Source organism: Carassius auratus, unplaced genomic scaffold, assembly GCF_003368295.1.
Source record: "Carassius auratus strain Wakin unplaced genomic scaffold, ASM336829v1 scaf_tig00002951, whole genome shotgun sequence".
Taxonomy (NCBI): domain Eukaryota; kingdom Metazoa; phylum Chordata; class Actinopteri; order Cypriniformes; family Cyprinidae; genus Carassius; species Carassius auratus.
In genome coordinates this window covers 970,241-990,678 of record NW_020523497.1, presented here as the reverse complement: position 1 = coordinate 990,678, position 20,438 = coordinate 970,241, and the positions used below count along the sequence as shown (strand labels likewise).

The 20,438-nt window shown below is 41.3% G+C and overlaps 1 protein-coding gene across 1 annotated transcript; it reads left to right on the top strand.

The window, feature by feature from the left end:
* Positions 1-11,659: 11,659 nt before the first annotated feature.
* Positions 11,660-19,805, top strand: LOC113070100 (protein sprouty homolog 3-like). Its single transcript, XM_026243286.1, has 2 exons — positions 11,660-12,247; positions 16,528-19,805. Exon 2 carries the CDS (start codon positions 16,596-16,598, stop codon positions 17,445-17,447), a length of 852 nt encoding a protein of 283 aa, XP_026099071.1. The 5' UTR covers positions 11,660-12,247; positions 16,528-16,595; the 3' UTR covers positions 17,448-19,805.
* The last annotated feature ends 633 nt before the right edge of the window (positions 19,806-20,438 follow it).

Here is a 20,438-nt window from a genome sequence, read left to right as displayed (position 1 = left end):
GGTATAAACTCTTGAGATTCAGAAGATTTGTGGGACTCACCGGCTGTATGCTGGGAGGGTCCATGACGACGGTCTGCTGAGTGTTCCATCTGTTTTGGAAGTCCAGAAAGTAACTTTGTTTCAAGAATCACAATCCTTTGTAGAAGTTTGCAGCAGTTCATGCATTTTCTCTCTCTTCTGTTTGGTAGGCAGTTGTTTTCCTGTCTCCGGAATGTAAGCTGTTCACAGTGGGAGACGAAGTCTTCTTTTTTTAGTATTATTCCAGTCCCAGTGTTTTTAGTTTTAGCGTTTGTGCCAAAAATCTGTTGTTTGAGAACTGTGCTGATCTGCTGAAGTAAAAATCTTAGAAAAATCTGAGAAAAGTACCGAAATAAGAAGCAAAGCGCAGAGCAGTAAGCTAGAACGTCCGAACGGTAGCAAAGCCGGAAGCACTGCTAAGAGACCTGGATAGAGGCGAGGGCCTTTCTCCTGATCAGGTAGCCGAGCTGCGCCGCACCACAGATCTCTCTCCATGCTACCAAGCAGGCCACCTCCATCATGGGCAGGACTATAGCGGTCATGGTGGTAGCGGAGAGACATCTGTGGATGAACCTTGCAGACATCAGGAGGAAAGAAAAGGCTTTCCGTTGAGACGGTGATCAAGAAGTTCAGGGAGACGAAGGCATGCTCCGCTGCTTTCAGATCCTTCGTTCCACGAAGGTCCAGGTCTGAGCCCGAACAACATAGGGGTCCTGGCCTGTCTCGATCTGAGGATCAAAGATGGTCAAAAAAGGCTAATGTCGTGACTCACGTTTCTCCCTCGCCTGCGGGCAGGGGTAAGAGGAATCATGGGTCACGAGGAGGTAAGCAGAACCTAAGTAATGTGATCAAAACAAGTCAGCGTTCTCGTCTGAATCAGAGTGATACCAAGGTATCTACTCGTTCCCTTTAGGGATTTTTAACTTCTGCTTTTATCCTCCCCTTCCTAATTCCCCTGTAACCACCAGCTCTCCACCTGACCGAGGTTAGGTGGAAACCTCTCTCATAACAGTCTCCTATGCTGGACCTATAATGTTTTTGGCTGGTTCTATGTTCATGGCAACCCCCTTACTGGTGGTCCGGACTAAAAGGAGGTGCCCCTTGAGCAGGGCTCCAGTGCAGGAGGGTGGGTGAGTATGTAACCCTTTCTGTATACACTTATGTGTATTAAATTGCTGGTGGTTATGTGTCTACTAATAAACTCTGTGAGTTTCACCTTCCCCTTTTTCACTTTCAGCTCTACCCCGGGCTGAGGCCCTAACAATTAAGTTGGTATGTAGCTTAGGCCTTTAGCTGTAAGGGGTATTGTCACATACAGCCGTCTAAACATTCCAGGGGCAACTCCCATGGAAATGGTAGAGTTGGTACTTAGTGTTCGCCATGATTCTTGCCTGCACTCCCCTCAGCATGGCAGTATGGGTATACTTGTTCCCCATAGCTCCCCCTAGAGGATGCATTTCGAAGTTCCCTTGAAAGGGAACGTCTCAGGTTACAAATGTAACCATGGTTCCCTGAGTAGGGATAGAGATACTGCGTCCTTTAGCTCCCTGCCATTCTTTGGACACAAGTTGTTGTTTTTCAATGTATGCTTCAGACACGGGTCACGACGAAGTGTTCCCCATAGAGCCCCCTAGAGGATGCAGTGTCTCGTTCCCTACTCAGGGAAACATGGTTACATTCGTAACCTGAGATGGAAAGACGGAAACCTCTCCTGTCCCCATGCTGAGAGAAATTGGGAGTAAGATGCATTAGCCAGATGTTTATTAATTTAACTTTTGGTGTGAAAGGCCCTATACAGTTGCCAAAAATATAACTTTTGGGTTTTTTGTTATTAAAAACAAAAACAAATACGCAAGCCCAGCTCAGGTGACAAAATGTAATGCAAAAGGAATGTAATGCATTACTTTCCATAAAGAGAAACTAATTGGGAAAGTCATGGCCTAATGGTTAGAGATTTGGACTTGTAATCCAAAGGTTGCTAGTTTGAGTCTTGGGCTGGCAGGAATTGTAGGTGCGGGGAGTGAATGTACAGTTCTCTCTCTACCTTCAATACCATGACTGAGGTGCCCTTGAGCAAGGCACCAAACCACCAACTGATCCCCGGGCACCACAGTGTAAATGGCTGCCCACTGCTCTGGGTGTGTTCACAGTGTGTCTGGGTTCACTGCTGTGCGTGTGCACTTTGGATGGGTTAAATGCAGAGCAATAATTCTGTGTATGGGTCAACATGCTTAGCTGTATGTCACGTCACTTCAATCAGTTACTTTTTATGGAGTAACACAATATTGTAATGCATTACTTTTAAAAGTAACTTTCCCCAACACTGGCTTTTTTTATCCTTTTGAAACATGACAGCCTCAGATATAATTCCCTTTCATTACATTGAAAAGATGGATTTCAGAAATTCAAAGTTGTGTCCCACGGTCATCATACAGGTTTAGAACAAGGCGAGGCTAAGTACATGGCGACAGAATATTCATTTATTTAATGTGAACTATCCCTTTAACCGATCTGGATGAGTCAGGGCCATGAGTGAGTTTTTTTTTGTAACTCAATATTACAGCTTCATCTGCAGTGGTGCTTTGACATGGGAAGTGATCTTTACACTGACACTGTCATAACAGGATACACATGCACATTCACAAAAAAATACTCTCAGTTTCTCTATTTATCAAATTCCAACATCAGAAGTCCATTGAGCTTTTATTTGTTTTTCAGGCCTGTTTGGTCTTTTTCTCATTCTAACTTTCTTTTTCATTTTGCTTTCAAACAGACAAACATGCAAATCACTCTTGTTCACGCACACACAGAATGCATAGTGCCGGCAGAAATGAATGACTTTGTCAGCTGTGTGCCGGTCATTAACCAGGCCATTTAACATTGATCCTTCTATGGCCCAGTACCTCACCAGTACCTGCCTCTCTCTCTTTCTCTCTCCCTCTCTCTTTCCGTCTCTCTCTCTCTCTGTCTCTCTCATTCTCTCTCTCCCTGGCAGTATGATTGCAATGGGCTGAGGCAGTGGCTGGCCTTGGGGGAAAATGCAAACCAGTCAATGTTTCCCATCACACTCACACACCTACTAATCGAAAATGAGATGGATATATGCTATTGCATCATATAGATGGGAGAAGATATAAAGGACTGGAGTAATTTTATGTCGTTGCTATAAATGTATTATTTTGGAAAATTTGTACTTCATTCCAATATTATTGAAACAGATACTTATACTAAGTTGGATTTTTGTGACACCTACTTAAAGATCTAATCCAATCAGATTCCTGTACATTATGACTTATTTTCAGAGTAAAACCAAACAAAACAATCAATTAAAATTATATATTTTTTTTCATTTCATTAATAAAAAATGTACATTTTCTATCCATTTTCCATCAGTTTGATATTGCTTTTGATAAAGTATCCAGAGCTTGCCTTTCACAATCCATTATAAATATTCCCAAAAACTTGGGTCAGTTGTGAACAACTGTAAATAATTAAATATCTTCTGTATAACGACTATAAAATCAGCTAATACGTTATAAGATTTACAATTTATAGGTTTGACAGAAAACATGTTTTCTGTCTTAGCCTAACATAATCACACATTTACATTTAAATTGTTCATTTGATTTTTTTTTCTTCTTTTTTTATGAAATGTTAACATATAAACATTGTTAGAAAAAGAAATGTGAAAACTTTTATGAAAGTATTTCTTTTGTTTTGTTTTAATTTGATGACTGTTTCTAAAGTTTAAAAAGTTTATTTTTAAAACTTACTTAAAAGTAACTTTTAAAATATTTTACTGTACTGCATGTTAAATATATTAACAAAAGTATAGTATGTAGCATATTTTTACCTAAGTATGATGAAATATAGTTAACTATTTTTAATTGCACTGGATTTTTACACATTATCATATATATATGGTATATACAGTATATTGAAATGGTTTATGCGGAGATTCAGTTTTTTGGGCTGAAGCTGTTCTGTCATGCGTTTTGATTGTGTTTAATATAGAGAAACCTGATTCACTCTCTTCTCTCTGCACTGTTTGGCCATCCTAGCTATTTCCCTCGACAGGAAGCCAGGAAGCACCCCTCTTTCTGCCCCATTACGCACACAGACATACACACACACACACACACACACACACACAAAATGTGTCCTGTTACCTTGGAGATACCTTCCATGTGCTATCAATAGTCTGGCATGAACACATATGATTATCCTGTATATTTTATTCTCCAGCCAGTGCATTAACATTATCCTTTTGTTTATTTCCATTTTGGAAAATGATAAAGCTTTCAACACAGTAGACCATAAATAATCCTTACTTTCATTTAAATTTTCATTTGTTCATACTTGAAAATTGCACTGCTATTATGATAAGGCAGTTTGTTGTCTGTTGGCAATGACTAAAGTGATGTGGAAAGGAACATGGGCTGGGTTCCAATCTGTCATGCACTCGATTGAGACACTGAATTATTCACTGTTATAGGATGTAACCTGCTCTAGGACAGCTGCTAGCTGGCACAAACACATCAGAATGGGTCAGTGAGTTCCCAAATGTTGAGTCTACAACCACATAAAGCTCTTGGAGTAAAAATTGGCATGTGATGTTCATACAACTCCACATTCTGTTCATGGTCATTAACTGTGAAGTTTAAGTTGCCATGCACTTATTTCCCTTATTCAGTGCCCCAAGATCTAGTTGTACACTTTTAGACACTTAAAACAACTTTTTATTGCATTAGAAACATTATCAAACCATGTGGCATCTGCAAACAAATGCTATCTTTTCCCAGAGATAACTTCATTTTTCTAACCCTATTTTTGACTTTTAATTAGTTGGTGTCAAAGTGATTTTAATAAATGTATGAAGTAATTTCTCCTCAAGTTCACACAAGTATCATAATCATTACATTACATGCTTCATTCTGCATATTCATTTACAATGCGATATGTTGCTACTATTGCACAGACTCTACATACTTTTAACAATAGTATAAGTGCCCAAATACTTATTGGTGCTATTGTATGCCAGAATCATATCAGCAATAATGGAGCTGTTGATATGTATTCAGAATGCAGTCAGCCAGAGCTGTCCATCTCTCTATGGTTCCAAGAACTGATGCATTTTTCTCCATGAGGTTCTTGTCAGATATTGTGTTTCTCATCTCCCTCCCTCATTGTTTTCATTGTTATGGTGTAAGGGTGTGTGGGTTTTTTGTTTATTCTTGTGATTTCTTCTAGGTGATGGCGTAATGAACAACACCTGTTATAGATTGGGACGTATGAATAAAAGTGCCTCTGAGACGTGGGTCGAGGCACGTGGGAAGTGACCTCATCCCATGTTGCCGCTTGATCGTGCGTTGTTTGTGGATCTGTCGTCAGAAATTAAATTGATGTGGTAGTTTTAAATGTAAACCCCTAGAATTATGTAATAAAAAATATTCTTCATTATACGTTTTTGGTTTGGTTTTCGTCATTTTTGTTGCAGTTTTGAGCTGACCGTAACAAAATGGGGGCTCGTCCTTTTCTGTTTTTTTTTAAGAGGAAAATATTATTATATTAATTTGCATTCGCATAGATGAGTTAAATCAGCTGTGCGTTTGTTTGGATTTGTGTTGTAAAGCAGTTAGTAATTGGAAACACCTGTTTTTGCGTTATCAGCAGTTAAGCTGTTTGCACGCGAAGCTGCCGACAGATCTTTGTGTAGTTTGATGCTTTCGCCAGTTTGTGAGTTTTTGTTTTTTTCCCACTTTTAAAGGAAAAGGATATGGCGATGGGTGAGTAAACACTTTAACATTTGTTTGGAAACTGATTTATGCGGTTGAAGTGTTTTGCTCAAGCGTTTTTGTGTAGTCTGGTATCAGCAGTTGATAATTGTAAGTTCCACGAGGACTTTGTGAAAAGCGCAAGGTTAGGTGTTAGTTTACTTCTCACATTTGTGACTTTTCCTGGTTAGGCTGAAGCAACGCTTGCGTTGACCCTTTATTATTTTAGTTTGTTATTTTTGTGCTGACGCTGGGCTGAGGGCACTGCCGCAGATGTTGTCTCTCTTTGGTTTGTCCGAGAGAGGTCGGCGCTGACGGTATTAGAGTGCTTAAAGTCACTTAGTTCTTGGCTGAAGTACGAAGTCTAGGGTTGAGGTAGTATTGTTAGGTAGGTGGGAAACGTCACTAAATGTGAGAAGTTTGAGTTTGTAAATAGTTTTTTTTTGTCTCACAATGAGTTTAGAATTGACGGAGTTTTTTGAACATCCTTCTGAGGAGAGCTTTAGTCAGCTTTCTAAAAAACAGCTATTAGAGGTCGCAGACAAGTTTAAAATTCCCCTTACAACTAAAGACAAAAGTCTAAAGGAAGGACTGGGGCTGATCATTAAGGCTGCTCTGGTAAAATTAGGCATTTTGACATGTGAATTAGGAAGCCCTTTACCTCTTATAGGTGATCAGGAACAGACTAAAAAGAAATTTCCTGAAGGGACCGTTACATCACTTACATTTGAACAACAGAAACAGTTGTTGCTCTTGGAGATGGAAAAAAATAAAATGAGTCAGGAAGTTGAATTGCGTAGGTTGGATGTGGAGGCTCAGAGGTTTGCTCTGATTAGAGAGGGTAGATTGGGAAACTACGATTCAACTCCAAAAGCTTTTGATGTGGCTCGTGCTCTTAAATTGATGCCAAAATTCGATGATGATGATTTGGATACTTACTTTAATTTATTTGAGCGGTTGGCGGGTCTTATGGGGTGGGAGGATTCTGAGCAGACGCTTCTGTTACAATGTGTGTTTTATGGTAAAGCTCAAAGAGCGTATTCCACTCTTAATGTTAGGGACAGTCAGATTTATAGTAAAGTGAAAGAAACCGTGCTAAAAGCCTATGAGTTGGTTCCAGAGGCCTATAGGCAACGATTTCGAGCTTTAAGAAAAGGGGCACAACAAACATTTACTGAATTTGCAAGGGAGCTAAGGATTCAATTTGATCGTTGGCGCTCAGGCTCACAGGTAGAGGATTTTGATTCTCTTTGTGAGTTGTTGTTGTTGGAACAGTTTAGAAATACTTTGCCAGAAAATTTGTCTGTTTATTTAACAGAGCGAAACGTTCAGAGTGCAGAGGCTGCTGCTGTGTTAGCCGATGAATATGTGTTGACCCATAAAGATGTAAAAAGAGCTAATTGGCGTCGTCCAAATAGCTCTGTGGACAATGTTTCAGTGGAGGTTCCATCTTTGCCTGCTAATGTAAAAGCTGAGAAAAAGTTAAGAGCTTTTGGTGACAAGAGTGATCAGTGTGCTTATTGCTTAAATAAGGGACATTGGAAAAAAGATTGTCCAGCCCTTAAGGCAAAAATGAACCGTACTAAATCTGATCTAAAACCTGCTCTTGCTGCTTCCTCGGTTACTAAGGTAGTTGAGGGGGTTGATGTAAATACTGCTCAAGGTAATTTGGTGTTGTGTAGTGATGAAAAGTTGAGTTATGCTCCTTTTATTACTGATGGTTCTGTGTCTCTGGTTGGGAGTGATGAGAAAATTCCAGTTAAAATCCTTAGGGATACTGGTGCTTCAGAGACCTTTATTTTGGAGTCCGTATTACCATTTTCAGAGAGTTCCAGTACTGGGAGTGAGGTATTGATAAAAGGAATTGGTTTACAAGTGTTGTCTGTACCTTTGCACACTATGGTACTTGAATCTGAATTGATTACTGGTCAAGTTGTAGTAGGTGTGCGACCCTCTTTACCAGTGGAGGGCATTGCTGTAATCTTGGGAAATAATTTGGCTGGAGGTCGAGTATGGAGGGATGTACCACCCCCACCTATTGTAACAGATTCTCCTTCACTTGAACAGGTGGATGTTGGTAAACAGTTTCCTGATGTGTTCGTAACGTGTGCTGTTACTCGGGCAATGAGTAAAATTGTTGTTGAAAATCAGGATAAGGAACCTAGACAGATTAGGGATAGAAGGAAAGTGTTTCCTAATCTTTCTCTTCTTTTCCCTACAGTCTCTCGTCAGGAGTTGGTGGTGGCACAAAGGGAGGACCCCAGTCTGAAAGAAATGTTTTCTGAAGTGCTAGCTCCGGAAGAGGTAGAGAGTGCAATGAGTGGTTGTTTTGTTGAGGATGGTCTTCTGTTAAGAAAATGGCTATCTGGTAGGGAAGTACCCATAGGTGAGCCTTATGAACAGGTTGTTGTGCCAATGTCTCTTCGAGATACTGTGTTGCGTTGGGCACATGGAGATGTTGTGGGGCATCTTGGGGTTAATAAAACGTACAATCATTTGTTGCGTTATTTTTATTGGCCACAGTTAAAGAAAGATGTAAGGAGGTTTATTAAAACCTGTTCAACCTGTCAGCTTACGGGGAAGCCAAATCAGTGCCTTAAACCGGCACCGTTATATCCCATACCTGTAATTGATACACCGTTTCAACATCTGATTATAGACTGTGTGGGTCCATTATCTCCATCTAAGTCAGGAAGTGTATATCTTCTTACTGTAATGTGCCAGAACACTAGATATCCAGCTGCCTATCCGCTTCGTTCAATCACTACCCGTGCTATTGTTAAAGCTATGACACAGTTTATTTCTGTGTTTGGGATTCCAAGAGTTATTCAAAGTGACCAGGGATCCAATTTTACTTCGCATATGTTTAAGGAAGTGTTGCAGCAACTTGGTGTGAAGCAAAATCAGTCTAGTGCTTACCATCCACAAAGTCAAGGGGCTTTGGAACGCTTCCACCAAACTTTGAAGTCGTTGCTGCGGGCTTATTGTGTGGAGTTAAAGGGTGATTGGGAGGAGGGGTTGCCCTGGTTAATGTTGGCAGCTCGTGAGGTGGTTCAGGATAGTTTGGGTTTTAGTCCCAACCAGTTAGTCTTTGGTCATAAAGTGCGTGGACCATTGGCTTTACTTCATGATGGATTAAAGGAAGTATCTGACCCACCTCAGGGTTTGCTACAATATGTAGAGGGTTTCAGGCGTCGGTTATTGCTGGCTGGTCAAATGGCTAAAGAAAATTTGCTGAATAAGCAAAAGAAGATGAAGCGGTTGTTTGATAGGAACACAGAGTCTCGTGTGTTTTGTCCAGGTGACCAGGTGTTAGCTCTGTTGCCTCTTCCTACCTCTCCATTTTGTGCAAAGTTTTTGGGTCCCTATACAGTTGTACGTCAAGTTTCAGAGCAGAATTATTTGATTTCAACTCCTGAGCGGAAGCGACATTCACAGCTGTGCCATGTAAATTTGTTAAAACCTTTTTACTCTCGTTTTAGTGAGTCCGAGAGGGCTCCAGCTGCTGTGGCCATAGCATCTTCTGTGACTGAAATGGCTGAGGATGTTAAGGTACCCGAGGATGGTATTTTACAGCCTCGGCTTAACAATTCTGAAACCTTAAAGAAACTGGAGGAGTTTGTTAAACACTTGCCTTTTAAGCAGAGAGATGAATTGTCTTCTTTAATTTCAGATTTTCCTATGTTATTTTCAGATTCTCCTTCGCGTACTAATGTTATAGAACATGATATAGATGTTGGTGACGCCAAGCCAATAAGCCAGCATTTTTATCGGGTTTCTTTGGAAAAACAATGCCATCTTGAGTCTGAAATAAAATACATGATTGAGAATAACATCGCTAAACCTTCCTTTTCAAGTTGGGCATCACCTTGTTTATTGGTGGGAAAGCCAGATGGTACGTACCGATTCTGTACTGACTATCGGAAGCTTAACAATATTACAAAACCAGATTCGTTCCCTTTGCCCAGGATGGAAGATTGTGTAGATGCGGTTGGCTCTGCTCTGTATGTTAGTAAATTTGATTTACTCAAAGGATATTGGCAAGTGCCTTTAACCACTCGTGCACAGGAGATTGCTTCACTTATTACTCCTTCTGGACTATATTCTTATTCAGTAATGAGTTTTGGCCTTCGAAATGCACCAGCTACTTTCCAACGCTTAATGAACCGTGTAACTTCTGGTTTGGATGGATGTGCTGTTTACTTAGATGATGTGGTTGTGTATAGTGATTCATGGGAACAACACATTGTACGTATTCGAGCACTTTTTGAGCGATTAGCTGAAGCTAAGCTCACAGTCAACTTGGCCAAGTGTGAGTTGGCCAAGGCGACTGTGACTTATTTGGGGAAAGTAGTTGGGCAGGGAAATGTACGTCCTGTGCGAGCTAAGGTACTGGCAATAGATAATTTTCCGCCACCAAATACAAAACGAGAGCTTATGCGGTTTTTGGGAATGGTGGGCTATTACAGGAGTTTTTGTTCAAATTTTTCTTCAGTGGTAGCCCCCCTGACAGATTTATTGAAGAAGAGTGTGAAATTTGAGTGGTCCTTGCAATGTAAACAAGCATTTGACAATGTCAAACTGTTGCTTAGTACGGCACCTGTTTTGGCTGCGCCTCGGATTGGATACCCATTCCAGATTCAGGTTGATGCCAGTCAAGTTGGGGCCGGAGCTGTCTTATTACAAACTGATGAACATGGAATAGAAAGACCAGTTTGTTATTTCTCCAGGAAGTTTAAGGCTCACCAGTTGCATTATTCTACTATTGAAAAGGAGGCATTGGCATTGATCTGGGCTTTGCAGTTTTTTGAAGTTTATTTGACAAGTGGCACTTTTCCGATTGTGGTGTTTTCAGACCACAATCCACTTACCTTTTTACATTCTTTGCAGAGCCCAAATCAGCGCCTTATACGCTGGTCTCTTTTTCTGCAGCCTTATCCATTAGAGATTCGACACATAAGGGGTGTCGAGAATGTGTTGGCTGATGCCTTGTCTCGGGCTCCATGTGAGAATCTGGATACCCTGATTTAAAAACTTGTATGACTGTGACTGACTTGTTTTTGTAGGTGCCGAGAGTTGCCGTGGTTCCAGTTACAAGTGAGGCCATTTTGAGAACATCTGGTGCATTGTAACCCTTATTTTTTCTGATTTAATATAGGTCCTTTACAAGGATCCTCTATCTTAAAGGGGGAGGTGTTATGGTGTAAGGGTGTGTGGGTTTTTTGTTTATTCTTGTGATTTCTTCTAGGTGATGGCGTAATGAACAACACCTGTTATAGATTGGGACGTATGAATAAAAGTGCCTCTGAGACGTGGGTCGAGGCACGTGGGAAGTGACCTCATCCCATGTTGCCGCTTGATCGTGCGTTGTTTGTGGATCTGTCGTCAGAAATTAAATTGATGTGGTAGTTTTAAATGTAAACCCCTAGAATTATGTAATAAAAAATATTCTTCATTATACGTTTTTGGTTTGGTTTTCGTCATTTTTGTTGCAGTTTTGAGCTGACCGTAACATCATCATCTATCATATTGTTGACTCATATCTTCGTTCTTTTTTCTATCTCACTGTCTTCATCATCTCTCTCTCTCTCTCTTTATCTCCTGTTCCCTCCCTCCCTCTGTCCATCTTGTTAGGCTTAGCTCAGGGAATTATATAGAACAGTTCCTGAGGGGGAGAAAATGAGAGATTGGGTTTCAGCCCGATGATGCCACTTAGCCATTAACTATCTCCAGCAAAACCAAGTACCCCTCACACCAACCCCCTCAGCCCAGCCTCCTTCCTTCTACCATTCATATCCAACCACCCCTCCTCCTCCTCCTCCCCGTCCCATTCCCCTCCCTCTCTCCCTCAATGTTTCCCACCCTCTCGCTCTCTCTCTCACACACACATATACACACACAGACTCTGGTAGTGAGTGGATGATCGCATGAGCAGGAAGCGCTGACCGTACACAGATAGAGAGAGAAAAAGAGAGACAGAGAGTCAGAGAGAGACATTCTAGCATTCACATTTTCAGCTCATACTGAGAGAAGACAAACTACAAAGCCACTGCTGAGCTCTTTCCACACTGCTATGTGGAAGTAATTCTGAAAAGCAAAGCTCTACTCTATGTTACTCTGCCCCGGGGACATTGTTGTTTCTTATTCAAATAAATTGGGATATTCGGTGTGACATGTTGCCCTCGTTTCCACGAGAATCGTGTCTTTCTTCTGACTGCTCTTTGAACATGCAGTGCTCTAGCTGTTCCCTGATAAAGGCTGTTGCTGTTCTCCAGAGGGAATGACTGAGCAATAAGGAACCAGGATTGCTTGCACGTATGGGACAGTTTTGAAGAAGCATTTTGAGGCAGAAGAAAGAAAACTGCTCAAGAAAACATAAAGTTAAGAAAGAAAACAATAAAGAAACAGACATAAAATACTGTTTTGCCGCAAAATGGATCTCCCTCCTTTTAGGGGTAAGTGCTTTTTTTATTTAAATCTCTTTTAGTCTAAACCTTAATCTGTCTTATTTATTTATTTATTTAAGCTCAAATGGTTTTCTCTTGAGATTCTCTAGATCTAATTCTAGATGTTTTCTGAATGAAATACAGTCTAGTTGACACATAATGGGAGTAGAATATCATCCAAGTGAGAGAATATCTCTGTGTCGCGTAGTGCCCCAAACACAAGTCCTTCTCTGACCCAGCCAGTGCACAGGGCTTCAGGCATAAAGGCATGAAATTGATTGTCCTCAAGGTCGGCGATGTCAATACTACCCAGTTTGTGCTGCTAGAGGATGATGGAGAGGTTGGAAGTGGAGTGGGAAAGGACAGGGGACAGCCCTGCACACATGCATGCTCACAACGGTCTACTTGTTTGAAACTAAAAGATAAAGTTCTTACAGTAGACGACAGTAAAAAGAATGTTAATTTTGTGAATGGCGCAGGTTTACAACAACAGTGGTTCAAATGTGTTAAAAAGTTCCTCCCTCTGTCAGTTAATTCAGATTATACTTCCATAATAGTTTCATTTATTAATATTCATCTTTTCATCTTTAATGTTTACATTACAGTTTTACATTCACATCACAGTTTGTCATTCAATTTAGTTTTTCTCTCACTGAGTCTATCTTTATGATATATATTCCTCCTTTCTCTTAGTGACCCTCCCCCTTTCTCTTTTTAGTCTCTCTCTGTTTCTCTCTTACCCAAACTTGCTTGTCTGCAGTGTCTATTTCAGTCCTTCCTGGGGGTCGGATTCTGCACATCCGGAATCTCATACAGTTTATTGTCATTCAATCCCACTGTGTTCCCAGAGGGGTGAGAGGGGCAGATCCCAGGGTCCTGGTGCCTGACAACACAAGACCAGCCACAATTAAGCCTGGCCTCTAGGAGCGTATATATGCCCTCTGTGAAGCCCTCAGCCCTTACCCCCTGCGACTAGCGGCTAATCAACCCTCAGTCAGCAATTGCCAATCTGCCACTCTATCTGAGTCAAAGAGAGAGAGAGCAGAAATGGAAAATGGATATCTCTAATGAAAGTTAGCCTGCAGGAAGTCAGACTGACTGGCAGAATTGCTGGGTGCTTATCAGCAGCAGCAGGGGTCAATGAAAGGAGACTGGACACTTTAAAATAGCACCACAGCATGATGTCATTGGTCCACATCCCATCAGCCCCCAAACAAACGGATGGCATCAGCACCTCATTCACCTGATGGCCACACCCACTGATAGATAAACATTCTGAAAAATTTTCAAGCTGTTCCAGTGTTGTCCAACGACCCTTTACGGGACAAATGTTTTGCCTTTTCTCATTTGCCTGTTCTCTCCTCCCTGTTTGGTGGTTTAAAGTTACTCTCAGTCAGTGGTGTGTGGTGACGTTTATGAATAATATGCTCTTCTCGCCATCTTCCTGCCTTGGATTGGATTACCCTGGCCAAGGATGTGTGCAAGGTAACTGGTGCAAGGAGCCCCGGGGCAGAGCCGCGAGGTACAGCTCACTCAGCACTGATACTCCCAAAGCGCAGGGGCCTGTCTTCAGGTTACCCCTCATGGCAAGCAGGGCTGAGTAAACACTGGCCTCTCTCCCCTCCTTTTCTCTTTCTGGTGCTCCAGATGCAGCTGTCTCTCGCTTAGTTTGAGCTGTATTCTGTGACTTAAAGTGTGTCTTAACCTGGAACAGGTGTTGTCATAGAATATGTTATCTTCTTGTGTGCTCACAGTCTCCCTTCTACTTTTTATGCATGTCTATTCCCTCTACTATAGTGGTTTAAATGTGATACAAAGTTGGATCAGGGCTCCTATGTCCTGAAAGAAAAAGAGAAATACAGACCGCCATTAGTGGTGAATGATTATTGGACTTGCTTTACTTCATCCAATGTGAGATATGCCATCAAGTTTGGAGAGTCAGATACAGCGTATCCTTTTATATGATAAAACCATCCAGCGAAAACTAGAGGATAGAGTCTTCAGAAGTGAGACCTGAAAAAAAAAAGAACATGCTTTGGATGAATACTAGATTGCAGAAACAGATCCCAAACTCTGCCTTCAGGACAGCTGTTCTAAACAGATTCATTTCATAATGAATACTGAAGTAGTGTAGTTTAACCTTCTTCTTTTCTTCAATTGCAGTCATCGCCCCATTAAAATAAACTGTACTCTAAATCAGTTTCAGCTAGGTGCTGGCTCATTTGGAGTAATGCTTTTAAGAGGTCATGGTAAGAGCTTGCGAATGAGAAGACTTCATCTGAACAACACAATCAATATCCTAGTGTACACTGTCACAATGAATCAACATGTCCAAAATCTGAATGTTCCCTAACAACAGCCAGTAGCACTTTGGAAGGCACTTAAGTAGCAGTTATCCACAGAATTTGTTTAAGAAAAAACAATTGTGCAAGCTCCACTGTAGAGACATGATAGACCCGACCACCAACCCCAGTACAGCCTCACCCTGGTGTGAGGTCTGGGGCATGCCGGGCTAAAGAGTGTTTTGGGTCTCGACAGGGAGGGGTAGAGTGCTCTTTGTTGGGGGGTTTGAGTGGCAGGTTGATCTGCTGGGCTTCCTGATGTCAGCACCTTGCCTGCAATGCTGCTGGATTGTGACTTATCGATCCTCTGGCACCCTTGCTACTGCTTTTGGGTGGGGTGGAAGATTGTGTCAGGGGCTGTTATATAGCAGCTTCTGCTCTGGTCTACTGCTTCACAGCCTATTTTACAAATGTGTCATGTCCATTGACAGAGTGAGCATGGAGGTGGTTGGGGAACGCTAGTGGGAGGCAGTTTTCGGTTAATGGATGGTGGCTTTCCAAATGGTCTGGCTCAGGGGAAGTAATTCACAGAATAGAAGGGTATTTCATTAATGATCACTTGAGAGGAACTTTTGTGGACAGAGTTAATGGTGAGTAGGCAGTTCATTGTAAAGTGGTAGTTTAGAAACTTTCTTTGTTCTGTTTCTCAGAGCCCAGGAAATGCAACATTTTGAGGTGTAATTTGGGTATGTTTTTACACAAGAGCACTGCAAGTCAGTGGAAAGTTCCAAATAAACTCCAGTTGTAGCCGCGAGTAATAAATGCTCCCAAGTGCTGACACACTTGAGGAAAACCACATGGAGAGGACATGTGCAAATGCTCAAACAAATATGCAACCAAAAGTGCCTGACATGACACAGATGAGCTAACCCAAAACTTCCTTTCTGGCTTGCCTGCAAATCCGAGACTAAAAGTACAATGTTGTTGTCGAAGTCAGGCCCCAAATAATGAGCTCATGGAAATGAACAGCAGACCCCTTTCAACAATTAGATAAACTGATAGGACCTGACTACAGCTCTCTGTTGGATTTGATGTAATTACTCTACAGGACGTCTCTTTCCTCCTCTGTGTAATTTGTAAATGCGTTTTGTGCTTCCGACCTGGGCCTCCTTATCTTGAGTTTCTGGCATGGGGGGTAGTGCTATCTTACCTTTTTTTGTGAGAGCATTCAGGGCTCTTGCCAGGAATTCAGCTGACTGTGCCCCGGATACATGGGGACTGGGAGTTGTGTATGGATTTCCATTGCTTGTTATGGCAGAGGCAGTTCTCTTTTCTTGTCAAGTCTCTTCAAAGGCTATCTAAAATGTTTGCATTTATCCTTATCACACATTGACTTTTGAAACTGTCTGAGAGTCTGACAAACATCACAAAGTGATCTTCTCTACATCTGTACATTTCTCGATGGAAGAAAGCAAAACCAATTGTTATCTAATCCAGTGCAATCCAAGGTCTTGTTTGGCTATGACATCCAGTAATGCAAGCAGCATGTTTCTCAATTCCAGGATGCTGATTTGTTCCATGCACATTCCAATAGCCATGTTGTTCCTGTTTATGGAGGATAAGGCTTAACAAAAGAAAGGCTGCAGGGAGGGGCTAGAGCAAATTCCTCCTGCTGAGGAAGAGATACCTCAGGACACTGACACTAAGTCTTTTGGGTTCCCCAGTTTCTCACAATTCATTTGCTGTCAAATTCCTTGCTCTGGTTCCATTCCCTTGTGTCAACAGCTGTGTTCTACAGATGCTAAATTACAGTGTGATGTCAGTGGTGTTATCTCTCCATCCTCTGTGTCTAATAATAACCATAGCTTTAGCCATGGACCATCTGAAAAGTGTAAAAGTATTCATATGAACATTTGTTTAATAATAACACATTATGCATACTGAATTTAAACTATTTCAGTTGATTTCGAATCTAACAATGATGCCTTTATTCTTTTCTTGCTACAGGTTTATCCGATGTACCGTGATATTGGTCAGCCTTGCAGCTCAGCCCCTACCCTGGTGGCCCTAAAAGAATGGATCCAGTACCACCTATTCGGATGGACCGTGAAAGCTTGGATCTTCAGCAGGTCCCTGTGTTGTCCATTGACCAGATCCGTGCTATAAGGGCTAATAATGACTATGTGGAACGCCCTGTGGCAATGGAGCATGCGTCTCAGGTTGGTTTCATCTATACATATGATGAACGACACTCTCAGATGTCTCGCAGTCAAAGTCAGAACCAACATTCCCATTTGGCCCACATAAGTCGCTCCAGTACCGTGAGCTCCATGTCTCGTGGCAGTGCTGCTTCAGATCAGAGACTTCTTACTGGATTAACGCCTTCCCATTCTGGTCTAGCGACTGTAGTGAGGTCTCAGCCCAAAGGTGACTTGAAACCCGAGTCTCTGGGCAAAGGACTGGCTGACAGTGAGGACTTGGGCCTGCATCTCTTCATCTGTGAACGTTGCGGCCACTGCAAGTGCCAGGAGTGCTGTGCCCCTCGTAGCTTGCCCTCCTGTTGGACCTGTGGCCAGCGCTGCTTATGTTCTGCAGAAAACGTCTTGGAGTACGGCACCTGCCTGTGCTGTGTGAAGGGTGTGTTCTACCACTGTTCTGCAGATAAAGAGGACAGCTGTGTTGATCGACCATGCTCCTGTGCCCCAGCTCATGCCTGCTCCCGTTGGAGTGCTATGGCCTTCCTGGCTCTCTGCCTGCCTTGCCTCTGCTGCTACCCTCCTGCCAAGCTGTGCCTCACTCTGTGCCAGCGTGGCTACGATCGTGCCACCCGTCCCGGCTGCCAATGCAGCAACACCAACACTGTGTGCCGCACGATCTCTGCCACCAACCCTGCGGCCTTTCGTAAAACCCTGGAAAAGCCTGTATGACAGCATGAATGAGCCTCTTGCAATCCTCCTTTCAAAGGAGACACCTCTGATGCTGAAACAGCTGGGGAATTCTGCTAAATGAACTGACCAACTCTAAACAAATCAGGCCTCCCTGCATCATGTCCATCATCATGTATCCCATTTCCCTATTTTTTTTAGTAAATCCTTGTCTATTTATTTATTTATTAGACTTCCAGAATAGAGTTGGGTAATGTGAACCGTATGTAACATACAGGGAGTACGCTATCAGAATTAATGCAGAGGCTGTACTGCTTAAAATGATCGTCCTAGACATGGAAAGTTGTCAACAGACATCAGCACTGAGTCTGTCTTCTTTAGCCTTACTGAATGAAAAAAAACTGTAAGCAAGCTGGCTCATTCTAGACTATGTAAGTCAATTGTGTTTGACACCAAAAATGGGACCATAAAAAAAAATCTGAATATTAAGCTCACTTAAGAGGGAAGTGTTTCAAGAGAAGTGGTAAAAAGAGACATTGTGTGCATGATTGTGTGTTAAGGAAGAAGAAGGAAAAATGTGTGTGTGTGTATGTGTGTGCATATGTGTATGTGTGCATATATGTATGTGTGTATGTAGTGCAGTCTCAGGACGGCATCTGCTGACAGCAGAAGCCTCTTTTTTATTTTTAGAGGAGCTACTCTGAAAGATAAAGTGTCTGGTCAGGTTTCCAGCCCTGGGCAGCCTGACGCCAACCTCTCCCAAGCACTATTACATCCTCAACTCTCTTTTCCACTGGTGCCCCTTGTGCTTTCCAACTGCTCAACAACAGCGATAGGATCCTTGACTGTATCTGCATCCAACCACATTGTGGGACCAAACATCAATAGGGACTGTCTGTCCAACTTTGACAGTGCTCTCAGGATGAGATACAAGCCATTACTTTTGGAGAGCTCTTGGACAAATTGGCCAAACAACCTGTAGGACCATGCTTTAGATTAACATCAGATCTGAGCAGTATCAGCTAAATGAAGCCATTGTGGTTCCCTGGTTATGCCATACATGGGACATTAGCATTTCTAAGGACTTTGCCTTTCCTCTGGTTCTCTGGTTGGCCCTGAATGCTTCATAGAAAATGAGGTTAATGGAGACTAGAGATTATGTCATCTGACAGGAAGAAGGGATTGAATTGAGACAAGGTCTTAGTCACCTGGCCAGAACGAGGTGGAATACAACACTTGGGAACGAGGTGAAACATATGCACTGACATCCAAAACTGGGAAGCAAGTAAAACAAAACCTGTTTCAAGTGTGTGTGTTCATCCCCAATAATGCACATCTTTGTGAGTTCCTTTGCTATATTTTTGTATGTACATAGAATTATTATTGTATTTGTATTTTTATTCCATTTGTTTTAATCTGGTTATTATTACCTGTTTTCCTATTACTGGACATTAACCTTTTCAGATATCTGGCCAATACTTAAGACTAACCATAAGGCTGATTTTGTGTTGTGGAGGAGAGGTCCCTTGTGCATGGCACAGCATTCCACCGCAGCAGTGTAAATTACCCTACTAAATCTTAATAATTAGGCTCTTTTTTGGTTGCCTGCATCCATTATCATAAATTGTTACATAATTACATCAAAACTGATTTAAATGTAATTTTCAGACAAGGCCTAAATATCCTGAAATATACTTTCCACAATTATATAAAAAATATATCTGACATTACCAAGTTAAGCCATTACTGGTTTAGGTTACACACCAGCTTGCAGAGCCAATTATATGTTTTTTTGTTTTTTTTTGTTTGTTTTTTTTACCAATACAATATTTATTGGCATCAGAGACAAGCTTTCACAGGGTGAAACAGTGGAGAAGATACCTCTCCTCCACAGTCACATCCCAAAAGAATGGCTTCTCTAAGAAGGGTCCATGATGTGGGATTTCAGTGTGTAGGTACATACAATTTACAAGAATGCCTAACTGGTGCTGTCCACAGTCTCTTAAGTTAACCACTAAAACTTCACCATGTTGTATTAGTAAGTATTGCTTTGGTACAATTGGCATCTTGTAAGTTGTAAAAGAGTTAAAGAAAAATATATAAACGTATATATATATATATATATATATATATATATATATATATATATATATATATATATATATATATATATAAAATTATAAAATTATATATATATTTTACACTTTTTTGTTGCTGATATTATCATAAAACCACAGATATTTATTTCAATGATTGAAAGGAAAGCTATGTATTTATTTAGGGTGAATGATGAAAAGAAATTATATTAAAAGACCCATGTAATGATTTCAGCCTTTTCAGAGTGGATTGGTGGGTGTGGCCATAAGGCCATGGATAATAAATAAAACATTTTTAAAATAATCTGTGTACAAGGCTTGTTTTTACATTTAAAACAAAAAAATTGACTACACTATATGTATACATTTTATAAAATGTGTAAATTGAAATTTCAAGATGTATAGGAAAGGTAAAATCCATCTTTAGCTGAACTGACCTGAACTATGCAGGACATTTAAAGTACCTGTAAAAGCCACATGTGCATTTTTGAGTTTAGTTGAATCTGTAGTTTTGTGGTGTTTACCACTAGTGCAAACACACTGCTATTCTGCAGATTCCTGAAGGAGTTATTAAGTGCGTAAGTAATCCGTTTAGAAAAAAAAAAAAGTGCTGTGAAGTAGCAAATATATGTTCGCGTGGACACTTATGGATGTTAGTTTCAGTGCAGAGGGGTTCCGGTCTTTGTCTGTCTCTTTACTCCACTCCCCGCACTTCTGCCTGTTTTCCTCATAAATAAATAATCAAGGCCATCTCATACTAATGGCCTTGGAAAAGCAGGACTAGAGTGTGTGTGTGGGTCGATGAGAAAGAGCATGAGTTACTTCAGAAGTGTGAGCATGTGTATAAGGTGTGTGTATGTACCACCATTTGTGTGTAACACCCGTCATACTATCATGCCTCATTTTCCTAGAGCTTCAGAAGCATTAAGTCTGTTCC